Here is a 26,634-nt window from a genome sequence, read left to right as displayed (position 1 = left end):
GGCACACCTGGCTTCCCAGGTATGTTTGGGAGCTCACCTGCAGGCACTTGGGAGCTGAGGGCTCTCAGAAGCAGCTCTTTTACCTTCTCAGAAGCTGCCTTACCTTCTCAGAAGCAGGCTGAAGGTTCCCAAGGCCCCTCTGAAGGTCAATTCCTGGGCTCAGGCAGCCCCAGTCCCAGGGGAGTCTCGTCCCAGGAGGAGCTGGGAATGTGCCCAATGCTCAGAGTGAGCTCTCCTTGCCCTGCCAGGCCCTGACTCACCACATTCCTCAGAAAAATGGAGAGGAAGAAACTCCCAGTCCCAAACAATTGGATTCTGTCAGCAAAAAGCCTTGGCAGGCAGGTGCCCGGTTTTTAGCTGCTTTCATCCAGTTTAAACCCATGTCTTTCCCACCAGTGTGGTCTACCTGGGGACAGCCTGTCCTGCAGTTGGCAGGGGTCTCTGGTGGCCCTGGACCAGACAGAGCCTTGCAGGGAGGGGCACAGGGGGCTGGAGGCTGAGGCCAGGCTGTGGAGAACCTGGGCCACCTCCTGCTGCCCCATTCTCTGAGGAGACAGGGCTGGGGGCTGTGCCCAGAGCAGGGCACCAGCACAGGGTGCCCCCTGTGCAGCCTGGCACCAGCAGAGGGTGTCCCCCGTGCAGCCTGGCACCAGGGCTGTGGTGGCTGAGCTGCTGTGGAGCTCCAGGGGTGGGCACAGACATCTGGGGCTGCCAGGTGTCCAGGCCAGTCTGCCAGCAGCACAGAGGGGCTGGCTGTCACAGTGCCAGCCCTGTGGCACCTGGTGATGGGGGCTCACTCGGCACGAGGGTTTTCAGAGCAGGTTTCTGAGCAGTTTCTTTCCTGTGCATGGTGCAATGATGCCATTCCTGAGCTCTTCCTTTCAGCTGAGTCCTTCTGTGTTTAGAGGTTTGGTTTTTAAATGAATAGTCCTGCACTGATGGAATGATGTGACCTCAGGAATGACCATTTTAAGGAAAAACACCCATGCTTTGCAGAAGAGCCAGGAAACCCCAGCAGAGAGAAGCAGTGGTCCCAGGGATGCAGGGCTGGGCTCAGAGGTTCCCCTGGTTGTTGCACAGGATGTGTCCCCACTCCTGAGGCCCTCTGAGAAGCAGCAACGGGCCCTCAGTGTGTCACTGTCCCTGCAGCAGCCAGGGCTGGCCAGGCCAGGGACAGCAGCCAGCACAGGCACCTCATCCCAGCCCAGCAAGGGTTAAACAGGAGAGCACCTTGCACCAGGGCACAGCGCCTCCCCTCAGCACTCCCACCTGCCCGGGGCATCCAGGGCTGGTCTGCAGCACAGCCAGGGGAAATTCAGGACACAAGAGAGGAACCCAGTCTGGGGGAGGGACGTTTCCAGTCCCTGCTAACAAAAATAAACCCTCCAAAGGTCTGGTGATTGGTATCCAGGCAACACAGAAGGCAGGGACTTCAAAATTAGAGCATATTCCCAATATTTCTCTGGAAGTCCAGCTGATTGAGTGCTTCCAGTGAGCCCCAGCACTGTGGGGCAGAGCTTTCACCTCCATGAGAGCTGGACCCTGGGCAGGGAGGGATGAGGAGGCAGCACAGCCAGGGCTCACACATGGCTGCAGCACCATGGGCTGAGAATCTCTAAATATGTTTGTTCTGCTTAAATTAATTCATGAAACAAAATTTGACAATCGATGCCAGACTTCTTAATTATCCTCAAATTACCTTAATAAAAAATAACTCTACAGCCTTCAGAGTCAAATCCTCCATGATCTTGCACATAATGTTTCTTGAGGGCTAATGACTCCCTGGTGTACCCAGAATCCCAAACATCCACTGGTGCTCCAGAAAATGTATTGTGTCCCAAGCAAAGGTCTGGTCCCAGGCAGACCCAGAGCTGTGTTTACATCAGCAGGAATGGTCTCAGGCTGTTTCTCAACATCTCCTGGGAAAAGGCAATTCCTGGGAGAGCCAAACAAGTCTGGGCAGCCCAAGTGGCATTCACTGGTTCTTCCAGCTGGTGCTGGGAAGGGAAGGGCTGAGGGACACCTGCCTGGGAGGCACTGCCAGCCCTAACTGCAGTACAGGTGGATTTTAGCTTAGGGAGATAAAAGTAGCTGAGCTGGATGAAATAAAACAGCTGATGTGCTGGGATTTTTGCCTTTGCCAGCTCCAATGTGCCTAATTCCATAAACAAACCACACAGCTATTTACCTGCAGCTCTGCAGGAGGAGGAATTCTCACTCTGCTCTTTGCTGTAGCAGCCAGCAATCATTTATAATCAACATTTCCTGAATCTACACCAGCCCTGGTTTGATTTGCTCCCTCCCAGCCATGGTGTGACCGGGAACACTTTGCAGGGGGCTCTTGGGGCACAGAGGGAATCCTGCTTTTCACCCTGTGAGCATCTGCTCAGCAGCACTGCTGGAAATAGAGAAGCAAATTGAAGATAATCTTCATGTCCCTCACCCCAAAATGCAGAGCTGGCTCACTAGAGGCTGCCCAGGCTCTCCTAACGAGCTCCATGATCCTGGAGCAGCCACCAGGAGCTGTAAGCTGCTGGCAGCTGGAGCTGAGCCTTTCATTTGTCTCTGTGGTTTCCTCACCTCTAACACCACCAGATCCCAGACTGGGGCACCTGGATTTAAGTCACATACACAGCAAAAGCCAACACTGAGCTCACTCATGTGCAGAAGCCTTTGGTCTCACAGGGCTGCCCCATCTCTCTGTAGGAGGATGGGATGGGGCAGTTTCCCACCCACTTGTGCTGGGCTGGGGTTGGTGACACTGCAGGGACAAACCTGGAGCCAACAGCCAGGGAATGTCACTGTTGCTTTGGTTCCCATCTCCTGTCATGTACCAAACCTGGCATGTTTCACTTGGAAGCAAAGGCACCGCTCATCTCACCCAGGCTGATGTCAGACAAGGAGTTTCTAAGTTTTCTAACTAAATAAACATTGCACTGGTGCCAGGCCTCTGCCAGCCCCCCATCCCTGATGGTCCCAGCTGTTTGTGTGCAGTGGAGCTTCCCAGTGAGCTGCTTCCACTGACCCTGGGAGCCCAGGGCTCTCCAGACTTGCTGGTACCACTGAAATGAGAGCCCAGAAAGGCAACACGTGGCACCTCCCTCAGGGCTGAACCAGGACCAGGGGCACCAGCCGGGGGCGATGGACACACAGACACACAGACACAGGCCCAGAGCTGAAGGAGGGACAGTCGCTCACAGTGGAGCAAACCTGGCACGTGAGGGAGCAGGATGGGGCTGGCAGGCTCAGAGCGAGGTTTGGAGAAGTGATGTCATGTTGTCTGTCTATTTCTTAACCTGAATTTCTCTTTTTGTCTCCCATACTAGACAGCGGGGGCAGCTGGGATTGCAGCTATTTTGCAAGTCCCCCTATTTCACCGGGAGTATTTCATATATACCAGGATCTGCCTTTGTACTGTAACCCAGCACAAGAAAATGCCTCATCTTTCATTGCATCGCTCTAATTCTAAATTACTGGCACTGCCCAGCAGGATGCACACAGCAGCAATGGCACGTTCTTGAATGTCAATGTTAAGACCTATTTATTCTCTATTGTTTTTTATTTTTAAAGCAAGACTGGCACTGTACCTTGCAGCAGGCTGGCCTGTCCCAGCCAGGGTCACCGAGTGGTGGTCACAGCTCTCATGCCAACCTTGTTCTCCCCAAGTAGTGCCTCTGTCACCTCCTCTCCGGCCCAGGGGAGAGGAGCAGGAGATGTCTACAGCAAAGGGGGGAAAAAAGCAGAGCAAAAGTGAGGCTCAGCTGGAGGCTTGTCCTCCTCTGTGGAAACCCAAGCATTCCCCAAGTGTAGGATGCTGGATAACCCCGAAACCAGCTGGGGCTGCACATGCAGAGGCTGCCCTGGGGCAGTTCAGAGCCTGTGGCAGCGTTGTGCTCTCCAGCACAGGGCCCTGGATGTGCCCAAGGCCCCGGGGCTCACTCTCAGCTGGCTGAGCAGCCCAGGGCCCAGCAGCAGCTCCCCCGTGGCTGTGCCTGGGCCTGCGGGGCAGAGCGGGATGAGCACGGCTCTGCAGGGATGAGGGGGAGGGAGGGAAAGGATTGCCACCTCAAACTGAACATTGCAGTAAACGGCAGCTAGGACCTCTCACAGGAAAACCTTCAGTACTGAGCAGGTTTTCATTTCTTTCCTGCTACTGAGTGGTGGATGCAATGGTCTGGAACACCCAGAGCACAAGCACCGGGTGTCTGTGCTGGAGGCTTCAAGGATCTTCCTTATCCCCTGCCCCCCTGTCCCCCTCAGCCTTCCTGAAGAGGCTCAGTTGTAATTAACCTAATTAAGCGAATGATTCTGACGCACCCACTCTGCTCTTGTTTTGCAGATTATATGAAAGAATCTGTGTGCAGCTCCAGCACTTGTTCCCTGAACAGCAGTGAAAACCCATACGCCACCATTAAAGACCCCCCCATTTTAACCTGCAAACACTCCGAGAGCAGCTACGTGGAAATGAAATCACCTGGTCACAGGGAGTCCCCGTATTCCGAAATGCCAACTTCATCAACAGCCAATAAAAACATCTACGAAGTTGGTAAGCAGTGGGTGCCACGGGGGGTTGGTGGACAGGCTGGCTTCCCCTGTCCTGGCACACAGATCCTGGGCTTGGCACAGGGATGAACGGGCAGGGGGAAGGCCTGAGCATTGGTGGGCTGGTTTGGGGAGCTGAGCCACACTGGTGGATGTCCTGAGCTGGAAGGGACTCGCGAGGATCAGGAGTTGTGGGACTGCTGCTGCTCACCACGACCCCGTTCTCCTTGCTCCCCCAGAGCCCACCGTCAGCATAGTCCAAGACGGCCGCAGCCGGAGTGCCAGCTACCTTCAGAACCCCTATGACCTGCCCAGGAACAGTCACATCCCTGGGCACTATGACCTGCTGCCCGTCCGGCACAGCCCCACGCACGGCCCTTCCTGGGACAAGCAGTCCTAGAGGCATGGACTTGGCTGGGCACTGTGCTGCCAACACAGACTGTGAGGAAGCAGAGGAGAAGCCATTCCTTCCTTTTCTGCGGACTGGCAGGGACTTAACACATCAGCTTGGGCCAACTGCTGCTGCATGATGTTATTTATAAAGACATTTTTGTATGGGTACCTGGAACTAACGAGAGCCTCCTCCACGTGGGACTGGAGCACGTCACCCCAGGAAGGTGTCTTCATGCTCCAGGCAAAAACTCTCTGTGGCGTGTTCTAACCCTGGCTTTGCTGTAAAATAAACCACAAAAACATGCTAAGTAGAAGGACTTCAGGATGTACATTTCTACTGACTGCAGCAAGAAACCTTTTACTGTTAGGAACAAGGTGACTAGGAATACGCTGGAATTTATGTTCATCTTTGTCATGGGAATGGACATTTTTCTGAATGAGAGCAGGGAAACTTGTCATTTCACTCTCTGGAAAGCTCATTTACTGCCATCACCATGTGCAACCTGTGCAGATCATGCTTGGTAATTAGCATTGAGATTGTCATCTCTGTATTCAGTACCAGAGAATTTGAGTTGAGGACTATTACCACAGACACTTTCTGTGCAGTTTTTAATATCTTTCCAAATATCCCCTGATCTTTGCTAACGAATGGAGTTTCCACAATGAGTCTCACACTCACTTACCACACTTTTAATGTTGATTGGCACAGGTAGGCTTTGAATTTCCTTATGCAGCTTCTCTTTTGGTAGCTAAATCCAGCAGATCTATCAGGCAATTTAAACTGCTGCCGCTCCAATTCCTGCCCTGGGACGCTGCAGGTTTGCACAGACCAGCCCTGGTTTCATTTCCTTTCTCAAAGCTGAGCCACATCGGCTTCTCTCTCCCATCTTCCCAAACCATCTCCTCACGATTCACTGTCAGCATGCCACCAATGACACCTCTTAATCTGATGTGCATTACCATGTAGTGCAACTTTATCCGTTGATGATCCTACCTGAAATGTCATTAAATGGAGCTGAAACTGGGTTTTCTTTTTCAGCAGCTGTTTGTGAAGTAATTATCAAGGGTCTGACCCATGGTAAAATTTTGGACTGAGCCACCATGATATTTTTTTTTAATTTATACTCTCTATTGACCTAGAAAGTAGAGTACTTGCCGTTAGTTCCTTGTAGATTTTGAGCATGAAGTAGTATTGACTCTAAGTATGTAATTTTATTAGGCAAACGTGGAAGTAGCAAGCTGATTGCCTTTTAAATATAAAAAATATTCTGTTGCACATTCGCCAGTCTGATGGAAGCAGAAGAGGACGACACCAGCCCCGTGGGTTTGCTCCCAGCACGATCCCAGGAGTGACCTGCAGGGCTCAGGACTGGCAAGAGGAGCCCTCCAGCTCGGGGGCAGCAGCTGGATCCCAGTTCTATCTGGGAATCCTCCTGGATCCTTGGAGCACCGTGGTGGGACCCAGCTGTGCCCCCAGAGATGGGCTCAGCCCCCATGCCTGGGATCACAGCCCCTGGCTCTGGGCATTCTGCCCCTGGGAGCCCTTCCCCTTGGAGCCAGCACTCTCCAGCTGCTCAGGCTGGCTCTGAACCCCCAGCCTGAGCCTGGACACCCCCAGGACACCCCCAGGACCCTGCCCACGAGGCTTCCTGAATGCTGCATGTGTGCATGGGGGCCGTGGCTGATCAGCAATAGCAACTTTGTTTTCCAGGAAAGCCTTATTTGAGATGTAAGGAAACAATTATTTTGTAGGCCCAGTAGGAATATATTTTGCGTACATGAATAGAAAGATTTACCTCAAAAATATCAAGAGAAAGGCAGTTGGATGATGAATACTCTTGTTAGGACCCACCTTGGCACCCAGCACAAGCAGCCTGAGCTGCTGGCCTGACCCACGTTTGTGTGTTGCTGTAATTTGCAATGAGACTCCAGAGAGCAGAGATGTGCTCAGTTGTTTGGTTTGGTTTTTTTTCAAAGCAGGATTTTGAAACCAAATGCAATGATGTGCATAGAGCTTAACAGGAAAAAAAAAAAACAACAAAACCAACAAAAAAAGTACCTTCTTGTATATCAGCATTAGCTTAGGAAACAGGCACCAAAATGGCAATACTTTTTTAAGGCAAGACAGATTTGTAATATATTTGTTCACTGTGCAAAGGTATCCTACCTTGTACAAAATAAATTGAATTTCTCTCAATGTGTAGTTCTCCAACGTACTCATTTGCAGAGCCAAACCTCCAGCCCTGCACAGATCTGAGCTCTCCAGGTGATGTGGCTGCTCCCCCCAGCCAAAACCCCCCGGCAGGGACAGAAGTGGCAGGATGGCTCAGAAAAACCAGTGCTGCCATTCCAAGTTGGAGTAAACCAAAGGTGAGCGGCTCTGCACACCCTTCTCCCAGCTCCTCAGCAGTCTGACCTCAGTGAGACTCCTGGAATGCTCAGTCCCAGCTGGGAGAGGCCCTGCACACCCACCACGTGTGGGGACACTGCCCTGGGCCATCACAGCTTCCCAGGCCTTGTGGGGACACTTGGGGAGCCACGGTCACCCAGCAGCCATGGGGCAGGACACGAGGCAGCTCCCAGGGAGCCCAGTGAACAAATCACAGATTTGCAGTGGAAACACCTGCAGAATTAATGAGTTCCAGGCAATGCAGCCACTGCTATATGCTGAAGCTTTTCAATATTTGTGCTTCATATTTCTAAAAATCTTGTTAACTAAAGCCCAGCGTGTAATCTTCTTATTTGACAAGCCACACTCAATAAGCTATTTAAGGCTGGAAATTCATCAGGTCTGAATTTTTAGAATAAGTAATTCTAGCTTAATAAAAATGTCTTTAAATCAGAACAATTCCATGTCCTTTCTGCTTTACAGTCAGAACCTCAACTCCCATCAAAGACAGGAACCACTGACACTCGCTGAATAATTGTTAAAAGTTGGGGCTTTCGAGTATATAGATAACAGGGAAACCTTTTGGCAAGCAGAGCCCATTTTGGAGCACTATATGGAATTCCCAGAATCTCAGAAAGCTCCTTGCAGGGCCCAAAGCAGTGTCTGTTACCATCAGTTGCCTCCCATGAGCAGAGGAGACACTTCAGTACACAAGTAGTGCCAGTTATGGAACAGAAGGATTAATCAGCAGCTGAACAGGACAATCCCCCATTGGAAAGCATTCAGATGGAATAATGACTTGCATTGTCTGTCCCAAAACACCTCTGGAAGCACCTGCCTGTGCCAGGCCAGGATCTGCAGCCAGGTCCCTGCAATCCTTAGGGAAACACAGCACAGACCCCCAGAACAGCAGGCAAAGCATTTCCCAGGTGAGAAGTTCCTTTTCTGTACACACCTCGCTGGATTTTGCTTTAGGAGGCCTCATCCTCCCACAGTGGTTTGTGCTCCCACCATCTGCACTGCAATTCCATCTGCTGCAGGAGGAAGAGTTTTGCCTAAAACCACACAAAATCCAGACTGATGTGACAGCAGAGTCAAATCACCTGCTCATAGGAATAAGAAAAGGAAGCAGAGTGAAACTCATCATGCATTTCCAGCTGACAAATTGAGAATGTGGCTGCCAAGGGAAATCAATTAATTCCAAAATCTGCTCCAGTATGGGCAGAGGATGTGCTGCAAGAACAGCTCCTGCAGTGAGTGAGGGGCTGGGCTCACAGCTCACCCTCAGAGCCTCCCCAGGGCCACCAGTGCTGCCCCGCTGGTGCTCATGGTCACAACACCCTGCTCAGGAGAGATCCCACCTTTCATCAGGACGTCACAGCAGGATCCAAAGCTTCCATCATCTGCTGCAGAAGGCAGGAGTTCATCTCCCACCGGATTTTCTTCCTCGTGGCAACATGGGGAAAAAAAAACAGGTTTGTAAAAGTTATTCAGAGGTTTGAGTAGAGGGAACCCACAGATTTTTCTAAGCTTCAAAGCTTCCTGAAGCTGCCAAAGTGCCCTGGCTACAAACTGCAGCAGCCCCAGGAAGCTCAGGGCTGCTCTCAGGGAAGGCAACTGTGCCACACAACCTTTGCAGCTCCTTTTCCAGGGACACTTCAGTGTCTTCTCACTGCCTCTTCCAAGAAGCTCATAGGTCAAACCTTCAGGTCAAATTCCAATTCTCCCAAAAAGTGCACTCAACACCACAGTGAGTTGTCCCCTGTAATTCTTTATTAGAATCATGGATGAATATATTTTAAATCAATCTAAAAAAATAATGAATCAAAGTACAGTACATGCATAAAATACAAAGTAATTTACAAACAGATCAAAATAGCATCTTCAGAACTAATACCAGGAGGAGAAATGGAGTAAAAAACAAGAAGTGACCGACTACAGCAATGCCTTCCGTGTGCCTCACACATCATGAGCACCGCGAGACAGAAAGGTTGGGAACAGAACACAGCTGGAAGTGCCAACCACATCTGGATCTTCCAAGTGGGTCATATCAGAGTTTGAGAAACGTCCCCTACAATCAATTATTTCCCAGTAATTGTATAAATAACTGCAGGCATTTGCACAACAGAGAGTTCCTTGCCATCCTGTGGGAATGCAGTGGCTGTGGCCCCCAGTGCCAGCGTCAGGCGTGCTCAGGAACAGCACAGAGCGAGTGACAGAAGGCACAGTTCATGTATCCCTGAACAGGCAGATTGGACAGGACTGGCATGGAGCAACAGACCACAGGAGGAACACATCCAGACAGAAAACTCCAGAGGGTTTTGTTGAAGAACATACAGCAAACCACTGGAATAATTTAAAAGTACTGGATCAACCAGAACTGAAAACTAAGGCCAGGTAGTGGAAGTTATTTATTCATCAACTCAAGCACTTGTATATATTAATATATGTGGCATGCATTAATAGATGTGATATGTAATACGTGCCAACACCCTTCAAGTCTGTGTCCCATGAAAGAAAAAAAGGCATCCTCAAATCCTGATAGCACCAGCACTGTGGAGGCCAAGCCTCCAGCAGCTTGTACAAAGATGCTGCAAGTTCCAGAGCTGGAGTGACCCTTCCTCACCCTCCTCAGGACGTGGCTCCTGCATTCACCTCCTCCACAAGGGGCACCTCCGTGGGGTCCCAGCAGCTCTGCCTCACATCAACCTCCTCTGCAGCAGGTGCCAAACCACAGCACCTCACTCACATGTAGCCACAACTGCTGCTAACTGCTGCTTGTTCACAAGAAATTCTCTTTTCTCCCCCATAATATCCTATAAAACTTCACTTGACAATCTGAAGATGTAGCCAAAAACATTTAACTTACAATAAAATTGCACTTCAGAGCTTCGCCGAGCTTTAGATGCAGAATACACCTTAAGACAAGGAAAGATTCTTCTGCCCAGAGAGATTTTCCTTGTTAACCTGACAGTAATTGCTTTGTGAGGAGCAGGATAATGTCTTCAAGTGCTCTCCAAAGGTGTCAGTGCTCTGACTAGTGGGCATCATGTTGGGAAGGGATCAGCTGAGTTCCAAACAATTTACTGAGCCCAAACCGACAGGTCGGTGTTGGGAAAATACTGCAGCCACATCCAAGAAAGAGATTGATAAACACTGAAATCAAAGTGTTTCAGACATGGAGAAATAATAAGCAGTAACTGAACACAAGAATGTAACCACGAGAATTACAAATATATTTAAATCTTGGACCTGGGGAATATACACAGCCTTTTAGGAAAGAATGGGCAATTTATATATTCTGACAGCACTGCATCTTTGGTTTGTTTTCAGTGGTTGGAGGGACGTGGATGGGAACCACGTTGTTGCTTGGGGACATGTCATTCTCACGTCTGTCAGACATCTGCTTCTGGGAAACAATCCGATAGATCTCTGCAAGAGGAGAAAGAGCTGATCAATATGTGCACACCAGCAAAATGCCACCCAGGAGTTAAACCTGGGGGAAACCAGCCACAGCTCTGCAATTACACTAGTAATGCAATGAAGCTTCCGCACAAAGTTCAATTGTGGTGTTTTCTAGATACAGAAAATAAAATATATATTTGCAACAGAAATTACTTTTTTAACAACTGTTTTACTTTCCTTGAGATAAGAGTCAGTAAATGGACGGAATTCACAAATCTCCATGCTGTGAATGAGAAACTATGTGCCCATCCATTCCTTCTGAAGGTTCTTAAGCTCCAAGGACACTGTCCAGGGACAAGGTCACATGTTTGCTGATGTATCCACAAACAGGATTAAAGGGAACCATTCCAGATTTCTCTCCCTGATAGGACTGCAAGGGCAATTTCTTCTTGCTGAGCACACCCATCATGTCTATCATATCAAGCAGTGTTAAATGTTCAGAAAAGGTTGATTTGGGCCCAAAGGGGGAGACTCAGCCCCTGCAGCAGCACAGAAACCCTTTACAAAATGTGCTGTGTCTCCAGATGAAGAGATCCTCAAGAGAGGAATCAGAGAGCATGGGATAAGCACCTGCACCAAGAGCCTTGCCCTGTTGCTGGGGCTTGTCGTGGCTGATGGTGCTGCACAAAAACTCAGAGCAGCTACAGCAGCACTTCAGCTGCACTGAGAGAGTAAAGCGTGTGTAGCACTTCACCCCCAGAAAGGAAACACAGGACACCAAAAATAGAATGTGGGGAACTCACTTGCAAATTTGAATCTGAAAACCATTAAAAAAATAAAAGCTTGCTAAAGCTCAGTTTTACAAAAAGCCCCAGCTCAAACTCAGAAGGAACAAACTGTACATTAAAATGGCTTTTTCATATGCAGTCAGGTACAGATCAGGTCATTGAGGCAACCAAACAAGAGCTGAACAGGTTAAGGGATTTTCTGATTTCACCCTTTCTCAAGCTTGCTCTTCTTTCCAACCATCTTACACATAAACCAGATAAGTGAAACCCCTGAAACCAGGCCTTCAAAGCCACCTGCAGCCCGGTGTGTGAATGTGCAGACGGTGCAGCCTGGCCCCGTGGCAGCGCCCAGCAGAGCCCGTGTGTGGGGTGGGAGGAGCAGAGCTGGAGAAATCTGCTCTGCACCTTGAGGACAAGCTCCGTGCTCGGGGCTGGCAGCCAGTTCACTCCCAGTGCAGAACAATGCCTGTTCCCATCAACAGGAAACGCCTCTGGCCACCTTTGTTACTGGGAATTCTCCGGTAGCACCTCCAGCAGCAGCAACCCTCGGTTTCACAGAGAATTTCCTGAACAAGTTCATACAAGTGCCTGATGGCACACACTGGCTCCACCCCACCAGCCAGGGCTCACACAGGGTGCCCTCTGTGTAACAGCCTCATCTGACAGCAAATATCAGCCCCAAAGCCTTAAAAATAATCTTAACAGCACCAATTCCCTTACTGATAATCTACTCCTGACTCTGGGAACATCTTCCTATGATCCCCACTTCCACCACCTCCCCAAGAGCCCTGCAAGTGAATCCACTGCCAACAGCCCCAAATTTGCTGCTACCTGCTGCTTCCTCCTCTGCAGAGCAAAGCTTGGTGCAGCCAGAGCCTAAATGCTGAAAGCTGCCCTTCCCTGGTGAGCTGTGCTGCTGTGGCAGGGCAGGGCAGGGCAGGGGGAACAGCCCAAACCTGCTCTCACTGGGGCAGAATGCCCAGCAGCCGAGCCTGCACCGGAACTGCTGTGCCCCGACAGCTCCGGCCTAATGAAGATGTGCCCTTTTTAATGAAGTCACAGCACTCTGGGCTCTGCTCAGGAGCTGAATGAGACCTTATTAAGGGCACATTAACAGAATGCATCACTGCATAATAGGGAACTGTGAGAGACAGGCCTTGCACTGTGAGAGCTGGGAAAAAGAGACACTGCTGCCCAGGAGGAGCTGGGCCAGGCCTTGGCTGCTCAGCCTGCACTGGGGTTCCATTCATTTTCAGGTGTACAGAGGCAACAAAAGAGGAAATCCCTCGATTTTTCGATGTTAATTCTCTGATGTTGTTTCCTTGGTGACGGGATTCCTTGGAGATGAAACCACGTCAGAATGCGGTGTGGGAACAGAGACAGCACAGAGCCAGCCAGGGAAGGGAGGCACTCTCCAGTTTACTTTAAGGATGCTTTATCCTGCTGTGAATGCTCAGGGTGGCTGGGATCATAATACCAGTCTCTGCCATTTGCCAGATGATACAAAGCAGCTTTGTGTGCACAGCAATCAGCCCTGGCAGTCTAGACATCTTGGAACAGAACAATCTGGATAGGGACCTTTACTCTAAGTCACAGATGGGAAAGGTCCTCAAAACCTCATCTGGAATCCACAGTGGGACAGGAAGCCCACCACATGTATGATGCACCCCCTCTAAAAGTCCTCTATATATGGGAGAAGAAAGAAGAGCTTTCATCCCTTACTCCACCTGTAGCAGTAGATCACATACTCGGGCTGTGCTAACAACACTGGACTCGTATTTCCCATGGCCAAAGCCATCTACCCAAAGTGCTTGATCTGAGAATCCAGGAGTGGATAAGCTTAACAGGGACCCTGCTACACCTCCAAGGGAAGCACCTTCACCAACTTCCATCACTGTCCCAACCAGACCAGCCTCAGGAGGGCAGGAAAGACAGGGGGGTTGCTACAGACCTTGGCCACAACACCCCAGCAGCTGGGGAAAGGCTCTGAGCAGCCTGGGGTGTCTGTGGTGCAGCTCCAGCACTGCAAACACCAGCAGGGCTGGTGCAGCAGCTCATGCTGCCCCTTGTGTCAGCCAGCTCTGCTCGCAGCCGCCGGCAACGCCTGCTGGCTTCCCCAGCTTCCTGCTCCCAGGGACAGCCAGCATTCCAGCCACAGGCACTGAGCTGGGAGGCAGCCCCGCCACACACAGCAGCCAGGATTCTGCAGGGTGACTCCAAAAACCACATTCCTCAGATGACTGCCCCCCTCCTTCCTTCAAAGCAAGTCATTAAGAGAAAAAGCCAGCTGTGAAGTGAGCTCCAGAGCAGCCCTCCTCAGCGTGCCAGTCACAGCCCAGCTGGAGCCAACCTGCTGCTCAGGCACTGCTCACTGCACCTTTATCTCCCCCAAAAGGAGCCCCTGTCTGCAGAGAGCACATGCCCACTAAGCACAAGAGTTTCTTCCAGCACAGCTGAACTCTCCTGAACAAGGATCACAAGGATCCTGCTCACAAACCCAAGAGTTCTTCACCCCAAACTCTGTCACAGCAACACGCAGGCAACACTGACATCCATGGAAAAGCAACAGCCTCAAGAACCTGTCAGAGCCCACCACGAGCAAGTTTTATCACCCATTACAGACAGCTCTGCTTACAGACATATTAAACCAGTAAAAAAAACCAAACCTCCACAGACTAGAATCCAAACTCACTTCTGGAATAAAAGGTACTATGGGAGGCGCATGAGGAGAGATAAAGCAAGCCCAGCCCCTGCCTGAGAGGTGAGGTGCTTCCCATGGCAGCAGCAGTGCATCCTTTGAGCATCACACGGCTCTGCAGGCAGCCCAGGGCACACAGGAGACTGCCCTCCTCCCCAGTGTCACTGAGAGAACAAACAGGCCAGCAGGAGATGGGGACTGTGAGGTGACCAGACTACGTGGCCATGACAGCCTGGCAGCCACCTCGGGAGGGAATAAACACTGCCTGATTTATCTGATGTTGTTTTATTAGTGCTGGGGTATGAGTTAATTAACTGACCTGCATCTGAGAGCCCTGAGCCTCTGCAAACAGACAGTGGGAGCAGCAGGGCTTGTTCTACACGACACACAGCACATCTGGCCAAATCTGACCTCAAAGCCAAGGTGTTCCTGAGAGAAGGGCTACCAAGGACATAGGCATAAAGGAAAAAGTCTCAGTTTTTGGCACTGACAAATGAGCAGTGTCTTTCTCCTGAAAAATCCATGCCCAAATTCATGTGCATTTTTGACAGGACTGCCTTTGGGCATGTGAAGAAAACAGGAAATGCAGCAGGCATCCCAACACCTCAGCCACTCCTTAGTCATCCACCTTCTGATGGCACTGGCAGTTTGTCATGTAGGGAACAAATGTGTGAGCTAACAGAATTCTTTCTTTTTGAAACAAATTTGTGCAATGCTGGAATTACAACCGAATGACTACACTGAAGTTAAAAGGGAACCACATGGTTCAACCAAAAAGGAAACAAAGTTCTTTACCCATCTAACACACACTTTTAGCTGATATCTGCACAGGAGCACTACTGCTTAGGAACCCAGGGTAAGAACACAATAGAGTCAGAACTGTCAGAGGCCTCCTACACCTCAGGATGAAACAAGAAACAGATGGACACAGGCAGCTAATACCCCAGTAGCTAACACCTCTCTCCACTGCCAGGCTGCCCATAAAGCATTTCAAACAACTGAAGAAATGCTACAGGATTTATACTTTTACTACAGTGAATAACCTCCTAGCTCTATCCTCACATGCATGTTCCAGTACAGCTAGCAGGACCTTTCTGGTGTGTTTTTAAAGGAATGTCTAAATTAGGTGCCAAAGAGGAGAAGTTCAGAACTAACTAGGTGTCACTGTCACAGAACCAGATCTGATTTACAGGCAGTTTGGAAGTGGGGCCACTGCTCATACCAAGCACATCACGTAGCCTGGCACATGCTACACTGGGAAGGAGGGACTTGAAATTTGCAACTGGAAAACATGTTGGAGGCAGTTGGAGAAAACAAGAAACTGCCTGGCACATCTAGAATAGACACAGCAAGCAGAGGAGTGTCTCAGATGTTTTGAAAACTCAAACTAGGACATTTGCCAAAGCTGAGAATTATGAAAACTCCAAAACCACAGGCCACAGTGTCCCACTGTGCCCTGGCTGCTCAGAAATGCAGAAGCCTCATGACAGTGAGTGACTTCCACACCAATTTGTGAATTCCTACCCCACCTTTACAAGCCAGGCTTAAGTTAAGGTTCTCCAAATTGGGTGTCTCAGCTTTAACAAGTTTTGCCTACCTAAACAAGGCTTTAAACAAAAAGGAAGTACTTTACCCAGAGAGCATAAAAATGCAGCACTGGCTGCTGTCACATGTTACACAGGCCTAAAGTCCAGGCAGGACTATTAAATGCAACAACAGCAACTCCTGCAGCTCAGAAGTCACCGTGTCTCAAAGGAAGGATCTCTGCTCTTTCATCCCTTTTTCCTTGGCAACTGCCATGGTCACCATTAAAGGTGGAAACAAACTGGACTGACTTCTCCTTGATAAACAATGGCTGTTCTCACTTGATGCCAGCATGAGACAATTCCCTCCCGTGGGCACTCCCTGTAATGGGAGATGGAAACTGAAACACAAACCAGGCTGACAAGAAACCCGGGGCAGATCAAAGTGAACAAGGATTCATTCCCCAGTTCAAGGCTGGCCTTTCAACTGTGACTCTTTGAAACTGGACTCCAAATCTTATGGCTAATGAAGAATGATTAAATAGCAACATTTTAAACACTTTATAGGCAAAGAAATGCCTATTTGCATCATATCTGAGCAGCCTTCTGCCCTTCCCCCTTGAAGCACAAAGCCCTGCATGACTCACCTGTCAGAATAGTCTGGAAAGCTGCTTCCACATTTGTAGAGTCTAAAGCAGACGTCTCAATAAATGACAAACCATTCTTCTCTGTGTGGACAGAAATGCTATAATTAGAGAGGTACAGCACATATCTGTTTCCCATCTGGAAAAGCTTCTGTACCAGATAATATTTGTAGTGTTCCTGATGAGACACCCAGGTATCAAGAGAAAGTAAAACAAGTTGTGGGGTTTTCCCCCTTAAGTGATGGGAAAGTGACACACCCAACACCAACACTAGAATTTACACCCACTCCCAAGCACAGGTATCAGCCCAATGTTGTCTAACTTAAAGGCACACTTTCCTGCATCACTGAAAGGCATAATCTGTTGCAGTTTCTCTGTGTGAGAAAGTTTGTGAGATTTTTTTCAACCTCATCAAGTTTCTCCACCTCCCAGCTGTTAATATATCACAGCAGTTTATTTAACAGGGACAGAGCAGCAGGGGGAATGACACTCCTCCAGCTGCAGGCAGGGATCCTCACTGGCCACAAACTCTGCCAGTGGAGCTACAGCAAACTTTAATGTGAGGAAGCCAGCTACACTCCTGGATGAAAGAGACTGGGCCTGAACCAAGGCTTACAGAAACCAGAACTACTGTTCACAGATCTTAATTACATAATAAAAGTCAGAGAGCCAGTTTAATGAAAATGTTCAGCCACAGGCTGCAGGTCAGTTGGGACACTGAAGGAAAAGCTACCACCACACTAGAAACTCAAACCTAAAGCCACAGGCACAGTTTCTGCAAGACAAACAGTGCCCAGCCAAGAGAATAAATCTGGTTTAAGGTGTTCAGTGCCTCCGGGCAATTCTTGAAGCAACATGCACGTTCTGTAAGATCTGCTTTCTGACTGAATGTGACATGTGACACTGAGGGACATGAGCAGCCGCAGGTTTTCTCCTCCTACCCCACCCTCCCCAGGCCAGGCGTGCAGATCCCCAGACAGAGCAGGGAATTCCCGAGCTCCCACCTGCGAAGGCCCGGGCCTCGTCGGTGGGCACGGCCCTGAGGTGGCGCAGGTCGCTCTTGTTGCCCACCAGCATGATGACGATGTTGCTGTCGGCGTGGTCCCGCAGCTCCTTCAGCCACCGCTCCACGTTCTCGTACGTCAGGTGCTTGGCGATGTCGTACACCAGCAGTGCCCCCACGGCCCCCCGGTAGTACCTGGGCACAGGGACAGACAGACAGACACTGTCAGCTCACAGGAGCCTGTGCCATCCTGGGGAGCAGCTCTGGCTGGGCCAGCGATGCAAACAGCGCCCAGGGCAGTTCCCCAGGGCCGTGGGACAGAACGGGGGAGGGGAGCAGCCGGATGAAGTTACACCACAGGGCCAGCTCAGAGTCTGGGAGAGAGGCAAACCCCATGGCTCTGGGGAAACCCTGCATCCCAGACATGAAACTGAGCTCTGTGAGAAGCTGCTGTCACCTTCCACCTCTGAACCACTCCTGAAAATTCTCCCCCACCCATCACTGTGGGTGCAGCACAGGCACGGCCCAGAGTGATAAGGAAACTGTAGAGTGACTCACTGGGTCATAAAAATGTCAGCGTGATCTACTCCCTTTACCAAAGGGCACAGCTCCTTTCAAGTGAGAGCCACAGCAATGCATTCAAAAGGAAACAGGCTGTGTTCTCCCACCCCACAGTTCCCCACAGCTCTACTGAAATCCAGCTTTTGCTATGCTGGTTTTTAACAATCAAACAAGCACACAAGTGAGCAGTCTTTCCTGGCTACTACAGGAAGGTTTCTGCTCTTAGGTTACCACTGATAAAACGACCAGGAACACTGATATTCCTTTATCATTCACTTCATGGAAATGAGTCTCTCAAAGCTCCTGCATTCTAAACTTGAAATGCCCCCAGTTCCGTGTCATGAGAGCACTGCAAAGGAAATCAGTCTGTGCAGGAACACACCAGATCGAGTTTCTGGCCTGAATAACATTTAACCTTCCCACCACCAGAGGCTGTGGGTATTAGCCAGTAAAACACCAACACCCCTGTTTGCAGTTGGTGAGGAACTGGAAGGGCCCAGAACTGCCCTCCTCAGCCACCCGGGCCGCACTCACGCTGAGGTTATGGCTCGGTATCGCTCCTGCCCCGCCGTGTCCCAGATCTGAGCCTTTATTGTCTTCCCATCCACCTGGATGCTCCTCGTGGCAAACTCCACTCCAATGGTGCTTTTGCTTTCCAAGTTAAACTCATTGCGAGTGAACCGAGACAGAAGGTTGCTCTTGCCCACTCCAGAGTCTCCAATGAGTACAACTGCAAGACAAAAAACTTATCAGGCTCAGACTCCAGATGTAGATGACACATTGAAAATCACATGCAAGAAATATTTCTTTTAAAGAATGAAGCATGAAGGAAAAGAATGGCAATGGCACCACCCTTGTCATGGATCTGCTGTCCAAGTCTCAATATTTCTGGAAAACCAGAGCTGCCACATTCACCAGCATTTTGAACAGATGTTTGGCTTGACTTTCAATGGTTATATTTCAGCCTCTTTTGCCCAGCATGGAACAACATTCTTCTTTTAGGAACAATACACGTGGCTGTCACTGCAAACATTGGTGACCAGTTAGATTTCCTTAAACAATACTAGAACTAAAAACCAAAACACAAACCCTACAACCACACAACTGAAATCTGCTTTGCTGAAGAAGTCCAAAACACAGGGCAAGCAGCAGACTCTGCTTTCCCTTTACACTCCTCATGCCTTTGCAGAAGAGAGGTTCCCCACTGGGGCAGAAAACTTTGTGAATGAAAAGAGAACCAAACCAAAGAATCCCCAAGGCCACCATCACCCTGCCAGCCAGTTTGAAACGCTTGCTGAGCCACAGCTCTCCGCCCTTCTGCAGTCCCCACTGCTGCTGTGGCTCCTGCACACACCAGGCCACAGACTGAAACTGCTCAAAAAAGCTGCCAGGGGATTGCTGAGCCTCACAACTGGATCCACCACTCCCTGGCTCAGCTTGACTCATCCCAGCAAAGCAAACTAATTGGAAAGATTCAGCTATGCTTGACAAGAGACTGACAGAAAGTTCAAAGTCCAGTTCCTGCAGGAAAAACAGCATCACGAGGATTCACTGCATTATCTTGTAACACTGAGTCAAAAGGTGCAAGTTGAATTGTAACTTAAAACTCAGTACCAAGAAGCAGAACAGTGGATGAAATGTGCTCACAACCAGAGTCACACTGGGTGATCCTATGGCCTTTAAGATTCCAAACCAGTAGAGAAGGAAAGGAAAGAAAAATAAGAAAAAATCATTGAGAAGAAAGGCCAATCATGAAGTTCAGCAGTGAATCAACACCAGTTGAAGCAAAAAAGTGCACACTCAGGTGACAGCAAACATTGTGTCTTTGTTTAATTAGAAAAAAACAATTACTTGCTCAGTAACACACATCATTAACTGCTAAGACGCCACAACACAGTTAAAGATTCCGTGTGGTACAACAAAGCATTGAGTGCACCAAACACACTCAATGTCATAAACCCCCCGTGGAGCTCAGTCCAGCAGCACAAACACTCCCATCTGCTGCTGCAGCCCTCTGCAGCTTCTGTTTAAATAATGCAGAGCAATTCTTTGCTCCGACTGGAAGGGCAGAGCAGCACCTTTTCAACTCCCTCCATAAATGAAAATTGCAGAAAACGCTGGCTTCAAGCACAGCCTTGTGCAGAATACTTCATCAAAACAAACACCTCCCCAGCTGCCCGTGCCAGCTGACTCAGCACGCAGCCGGCCAAGCACAGCAGTTGCAGAGAGCACCCTCTGTTAACCTCTCCTGTGTAGGAAGATCACAAGTGCAGGTAGGTGGCAAGGCCCTGTGCTAAATGCAAACAGGAGTCTGCTTTCCTGCGTGCCAGGTCACCGCTGAACAGCTCTGCTGGCACAGAGATGCTACATCCTGATAAAGCCAGGGCAGGGGACAGGGCACCACTTGCATCAGCACCTCTGGCACACAGCCACAGCTTTCCTCTGCCACGGGCAAGGCACTTCTTCAACACTGTTTTGGCAGGTTTGGGCCATGGGTTTAGATGACATCATGTTTGTATTCACTGGGACACACAACAAGTTCCTAGGAGGGAAAGGCTGACAGCTCCCTCAGCACAGCTCAGTCCTGCTATCGCCCAGCAGTGGCCAGAAGCTTCTCTAAGCAAGAAAAGCAATCCATGTCCATCATTTCCTTTTCCCAATAGGATGCATCATATACCTGTAAAGTATTCGTTCAAACCTGTTCTTGTAGTTCAGTGCAAAGCCCACCTTTAAGTCATTTAACAATAGAGGGATCCCTTTAATTCCTCTGCCAGGATTTTTTCCTTACCGTGTCTGAATCCCACACTGCTTATGTTCTGAATGGTTTCCAGCACCAGATAAATGTGTCCCAATTACAAGGGGAAAATAATACCTTCCTCCTTGAAGTCAGCTATTTCCTCTACTTAATTGGGCCATTGCAGCTCCTCTTGAACACAGGCACGAGGACAGCCTGGAATGCCAGCAGGCGCCTCAGACTCCTCACACCTTCTGCATTTCTGCCACTCTGGGTAAGTATCACTCTCTAAATAAAATTATGAACTGAAACAGCTCTAACAGCCACTTAGGTTGTGTTATTAATTTCAGTTTTGCTTTCCTTATCAAGCCATGTTTTGATATTTTATACTACACCATGTTCCCATGTATTACATTCTTAACATAGAAATGCAGTAGGAATGTCCCCGGATGGCCAAGGCCCATACTAAACACCCCAAACAAACAGGTCCTAGCAGGGAAATGACGTTATCTAGGCCACGATAAAGTTAATTTCCCTGCACATTGTCCCTTTCATTGGGCTTTCCTTCCAGAAACTCACTCCTAATGGTTAGAAATTGCCTTCTGATTTTCAGAAGGAATTAGTGGTCAGCTGATGGTGGTGTCCATGTGCCAGCATTCTCCATTAGCTCATTAGTGTCTTCTCCCACTGGTGTTTAGGCTGGGGTATTTACAGAAAGCAACCACAGCTTGTCTGGGCCTTGCTGTATTTGCTAAATACAAAAACTTGTCAAATGGTTCCATGTAAACACATTGTTCATTTCCCCAAACACCTTCCCCACAACTTTTTCAAAATCTTTTCAGCACAGTGAGGACTGCACACCTTGTTCTAAGCCAGATCTCCTTGTGATGCAGACAAGAATTTCAGTATTTCCATCTCTGTGTGTAAGGCACACCTGGAGCTGGAATTATTTCTCCTGACCATTTCACCTTGATGGCTCTATCTGCCTCTCATCAGACCCAATTGTTCAGCTTTAGGTTGGCAAACTTTTACTCTATCAGAGTCCAAGTCCTCAGGGATAAACCCTTACATCCCAAATCCCAGTTTATCTGGAGGATCAGAGTCCTCATCTGCACACAGCTCTTTCAGAGCCACACTCCCACTTCCTCTGTCCCACCCAACTTGCATCACCCACAAATTCCTTTCCTACATCGGCACTGGAAGGAGGAAGGTCTGGAGGAAACGTTTTAGCCAGTTCAGCCACAAGACCCAGTGCTGACATTAATCAATAGCCAGCTCTGGAGCACCACCTCCCTCACAGGAGCAGCACCTTAGGAAGTTGCACAAGCAAGGAAAATTGTAGGAAAAGGCACATTTGAAAGTCATGGAAATAATCTCCCAGCCCCAAGTGACTGATTTAGTGCTGGGACAGTTCAATACTTGCAGCCACGTGCTTTCAATCAATGCATCTGATTTTCTATAGCATTTACTACCACAAACATTTAAGATAAGCATACAAGCATTCAGTGGAGAGAGAGAAAAAAAAAGTGTGAAGTCCACAGTTCTGTATAAATTTCACTCTGTAATTCCAGATTTATTTCTGTAGAAGACCAAAATAAGAACTCAATTTCCCATGCTGCATGAGAAGCAATTTAGAGAACTATGTCAAGAAAGGATCATTAATTTTTCACCAACATTCCAGCTCACTCACACAATTTTTATTTCTGTAAAACCTCTAAGCTTAAATTTTCAGAAAATATTTTAATCATCTCATTAAATATGAGATCAGGTTGAAAATAGAGTCTAGCATAGCTTGTGTTGTCTGTGGCAAAAGTTATTGCACAAGCCACAGATTACATGATCTAGGATGAGTACACCAGCACAAGGAAATCACCATGTCTAAAACTTGTCTCTGCACTGAGCTCTGCTATTAGGAGACATATCCATAAAAAGCTTGGACATCTCTTCATGATGCCCAGAAGAACCTGCTGATGGATACCTCTCCCTGCCCACTTCAGCTGGAGCTCAAAGGGCATGTGAAACAATGACATGATCCTGCACATCATAGCTGGCCATAAACCCAACATGGCCATCACTTCTTTTACTCACCCTCCTCAGCTGTGCCCCATTTTATTCACCCTTTTTCTGTCCAGAAGAGAGCTGGCACCCCAGAGCCTTTGGGGCAGGGATTCCCTCCATACAGTCAGTACCAGCTCTGCAGTAAACGCTGCACCAGCGGCTTTGCTGCAGCACCAAAGTGCCCCCACACCTGAGGCAGCGAAAGCCAAGGGCTTCTGCCACTGTCAAACCAATCAATGTCATGCAACCACACATTTATCTAAACACACAAGTAAAAATGTCTTCTAAACCCCAAACCAGCAAGCTGGTTCAGTTTCAGAGCATTTCCTCAATATCAAAGGGAGAAGTTGGAGAAATGAGCATGATGCAAAGAAGCAGAGAGCTGAAGCTGGATTCTCCTAGCAGAAAACAGAACGCCACCACAAGTCAGGTCCATGACATGAGCCTGCCCAAATCCAGAGTCCTAGATGGTCCAGGTGCAGACAAAATCATCCTGAGCTTTGTCTGTAGAAAAAATTTCAACATCTTCTGCAAGTGAGGGTTCCTTTGATAACTGCTCATCTATTGCAAGCACGTTGATCAAAAAGAGCAACAGGTTTCTGTGCTAAAGCCAGGCTTAATTTATTAAGTAATAAAGTAATATATTTATATCATTATTATATTTTCCTCCTACTAAAATTAAAGCAAGATTTCTATGAATTGGACTTCAAACCCTTGTGTTTCCTCAGGGGCCATTCTGGGAACAGCAGGCACTGCTCTCAGCCAGACCCCAAAAGTATGGAAGGATACAAAGACTGGAAGCTGGACAAGAAGAATTTAACAGGAACTGCTTTTTTCCAAGCTAGGCTTAGTCTTTCCTATATGCTGAAGTGTTGCAACATAGTCAGGAGAAGTGTATTTTGTAACAGGTCCCTGGATTTTACCATCCAGCAGCACAGGTGGGCTCAGCTTACACCCAGCAGCAGAGTCAGCTGCAGTCAGGGGCTGACAGGACAAAACCAGAGGTCTCACAAACAGAAACGTGGCAGCTCAGCCCAGGAGCAGTAAAAACCAGCCAGACTAGAGAACATCACACCATTGTTTTAACCAGGTCAAACTCTGAACTCAGTCCCACCAACCTACCCATCCAGTCCCTTCATAAACCCAGAAATGTCCTGCTGGATGAAGTGTCCTGACAGACCCACACCCAGAGTCTGACTCCAAATAAGCGACGTCCAAAAACCCTGACGTGTGTCACAACAAACAGGCTGATCTCTGTCCTAGCCAGCCCCTGCATCCTCAAACAGCAATGCCTTCAGACTAACCCTCACACTGACATGCCCCAAACAAGATTTTCTTGCTTCTATGAATTTGTGCAGGCTTTCAAATCCATTTATAATATGCATGGCAATGCACCACTTCAAAATTTGCATACACACCTGAGGGACTTTGTCCTTTTGCTTTTACCGCTGCCCAATAAAAGAAGCATTACAGATATCCAGAGAAATTATGACAAACAGGAGATACTCTCTCTATTTGCCCTTATCACTCACTGTTTAAATTTTAATCAAGCTGTACATCAATTCAGTGTCAGGGCTATGAATCCATTAGGTCTCTTTTCTGATTATTTTGATGCCTTTCTCCACCTTTTTAATTCTAGAACATCCCTTTCAAAAGGGATATGTCTGTCATGCCTACATTTCACCTCAATTCCCAAGATGCTCATGTCTCAAATTCAAACACTGACTTAACATTGTCCCCAAGTTCTCTTTTCCTTTTCTAAAAGATTTACCTATCCTTTGCCTTTCTGACCAGTGCCTGGCAAGGAGACATTCAGTTCAGAGACCTACTTGCAATAATTTCCAGATCATTCCAGAGTGGTGACAGCTTGTTTAGAACAACCATCACTTCTGGGAAGTTACAAAAGTTTCCAGGGTTTTATTACTTTGCATTTTTGTGTTATTTCAGCTGCCACATCAATCCCAGTTAAGTGGCATTGCATCAACTTCCTGCAGTCCACTTTAGGCTGGAAAAACCCAAATCATTTATCTTCACAACAGCATTTACACAGCATTCCCTGCATCCCCAACAGCTTCTATAAACCAAGCTAAACAGAAAAAGCTTTAGCAAAGGCAATCAATTAAATCAGCTTTGCACCTCTCCCTATAACTGGATTCCAACTTTATTTTTTCCCACTATAAAAGGAAGCAGGCCAAATGAAAGATAGGAGCTCTCCCAACAAACCCTGTGTCACTGATACTCCCAGGCTTTCACAGCTAAAACATTAATTACAAGCCCACTGACAGAACTGCATGAACAAGGGTAATTCAATGGCTCTGATAACCTGCACACAAGTACCTACAATAACACTGCCTGATGCCATTAAACCAGTGGTCAGCAAGGTCCTTGCCAGCTGAGAAAAGAGCCTGTTCTGGAACTTCCTGATTTGATTTCCACAGCAGTACAGATGACTGATTTATAGGCAGAAATAATGCCACTTTCCACACGCAGTTGGATAAAACAACCAACAACAAAAAAAATGCAATCCCTCAAAGTTATTACAGGAGCTTAAAGGTACAGGAAAAAACATTAGTGCTTTCCTTTACCTTCATGATGACAAGCAAAGGGTCTCTCACCATTACAACACAACAAGCAATGCTCTTAATCCTAAATTCAAATTTATAGTACCACATCACAATAAACAAGGACTTTTTTACATTATTTTGCTTGCTTTTCCAGTGGGATTTTAAAAACTGGATAATGAACGTTCAAAACATCAGCACTTCTGTACACATTTCACAGCAGGCTAAATGAACCTGTCCAGCCGGCTGGTGTTTTACTCTGCAGGGAGTGAAAATTGAGTATTTAACAACAGCCTGGAAGGTTTTAACCCAACTGGGCGCTGCATGGCAGACTGGAGAGGCATCAGCCCTGGAAAACAAGGAATCCCTGCCCTTCCCTGTGGGAGCCAGGACAGAGCAAGGCCAGGCTGGGCAGGGCTTGGAACAACCTGGGATAGTGGAAGGTGTCCCTGCCCACGGCAGGGGGTGGAACGCGATGATCTTAGGGGCCCTTCCCACCCAAACCATTCCATGATTCCAGGAGCATTTTATGATCTCTGGGTGTGGAGCAGCAGGGACATTCCACTCCTCGCCAAGGGCTCTGAACACAGAAGGCAGCAAGGACTACTTGATTAAATTAGCGCATCATCTACCAATGCTGAGAATATGTCACCCACTCTAAAGCTCTATTTAACAGCTAGAAAGGGTTCTTATCAACCCTGACGAGTCCTTATCAGCCCTGGGCATCCTTCCTGGCGATCTCTGCTCGCCATCCCGCAGACCGGCCGCCGCCTCAGCCGGTGCCCGGGGCAGCCTCGGACCGGCGCTGACACCAAATCCCCGCTGCCCAACCCGGCCCGGAGCTGACATTTTGGGCTGAGGGAGGGACACCCGAGCGGGGCCCGGAGCGTTCCCCCCACCCGCCGGGCCCCGCGTCAGGGAGCGGCCCCGGCCCCGCCCGCGGGCCCCGCTGCTCTCCCGCCCGCCCGCCGTCCCTGCCCGCCTCACCTTTGAAGAGATAATCGTACTCGTCGTCGCGGGTGCCCATGGCGGGTGGCGGAGGAGCGGGACCGGGAGCGGAGCGGAGCGGGGCCGGACCCTCCCTGCAGCCGCCGCAGCTCTTCCGCCCTCCGCGCTCCGCCCGCCCGCCCACAGGCGCTTCCGGGGCAGCGGCGCCGCCGCACGACCGCGCCCGGGGCAGCGCCGCGGCCGCGCCCTCAGCGGGGTTAAAGCGAGCGGGGGTCCCGCCCGGCCCCGCGGCCCCTCAGCACCGACTCCCCCTCCGGTACCCCTGGGGAGAGTGGCCGTGCTGAGGCGGGGGAGTGGTGAAAGGAACTAGGCGGAGCTGGGACAAGC

At 49.1% G+C, this 26,634-nt stretch overlaps 2 protein-coding genes across 9 annotated transcripts in view; one reads left to right on the top strand and one right to left on the bottom strand.

Annotated features, from left to right (window-relative positions):
• Window positions 1-5,960, top strand: part of MEGF11 (multiple EGF like domains 11) — a 254,262-nt gene extending 248,302 nt beyond the window's left edge. For 6 of the 8 annotated variants that reach the window (XM_064722279.1, XM_064722285.1, XM_064722280.1 and 3 more), the window contains 2 exons: window positions 4,340-4,546; window positions 4,782-5,960. In XM_064722279.1, the coding sequence (XP_064578349.1) occupies window positions 4,340-4,546; window positions 4,782-4,942 (368 nt within the window). In that variant the 3' untranslated portion in view covers window positions 4,943-5,960. Of the gene's footprint in view, window positions 1-3,326; window positions 3,510-4,339; window positions 4,547-4,781 lie in introns of those variants that run through there. The other 2 variants (XM_064722286.1, XM_064722283.1) reach the window with 1 other exon arrangement.
• Window positions 5,961-9,075: 3,115 nt separating this feature from the next.
• On the bottom strand, window positions 9,076-26,445 carry RAB11A (RAB11A, member RAS oncogene family). Its single transcript, XM_064722287.1, has 5 exons — window positions 26,287-26,445; window positions 18,481-18,676; window positions 17,387-17,580; window positions 16,386-16,466; window positions 9,076-10,756 (listed from the first exon to the last, which is right to left on the bottom strand). Exons 1-5 carry the CDS (start codon window positions 26,324-26,326, stop codon window positions 10,617-10,619), a joined length of 651 nt encoding a protein of 216 aa, XP_064578357.1. The 5' UTR covers window positions 26,327-26,445; the 3' UTR covers window positions 9,076-10,616.
• Window positions 26,446-26,634: the final 189 nt, after the last annotated feature.

Source organism: Zonotrichia leucophrys, chromosome 10 (genome assembly GCF_028769735.1).
Source record: "Zonotrichia leucophrys gambelii isolate GWCS_2022_RI chromosome 10, RI_Zleu_2.0, whole genome shotgun sequence".
Lineage (NCBI taxonomy): Eukaryota > Metazoa > Chordata > Aves > Passeriformes > Passerellidae > Zonotrichia > Zonotrichia leucophrys.
Note: the sequence above shows the minus strand (reverse complement) of the source record. Positions and strands in the feature narration are given on the sequence as shown.

Excerpts from the sequence above, each read along its gene's own strand:
- RAB11A (XM_064722287.1), bottom strand. The coding sequence starts at position 26,326 with ATGGGCACCCGCGACGACGAGTACGATTATCTCTTCAAAG. Across the intron at positions 18,677-26,286 it reads GTACGATTATCTCTTCAAAG|TTGTACTCATTGGAGACTCT; the intron begins GTGAGGCGGGCA and ends TTTGTCTTGCAG. Across the intron at positions 10,757-16,385 it reads TTTCCAGACTATTCTGACAG|AGATCTATCGGATTGTTTCC; the intron begins GTGAGTCATGCA and ends CTCCTCTTGCAG.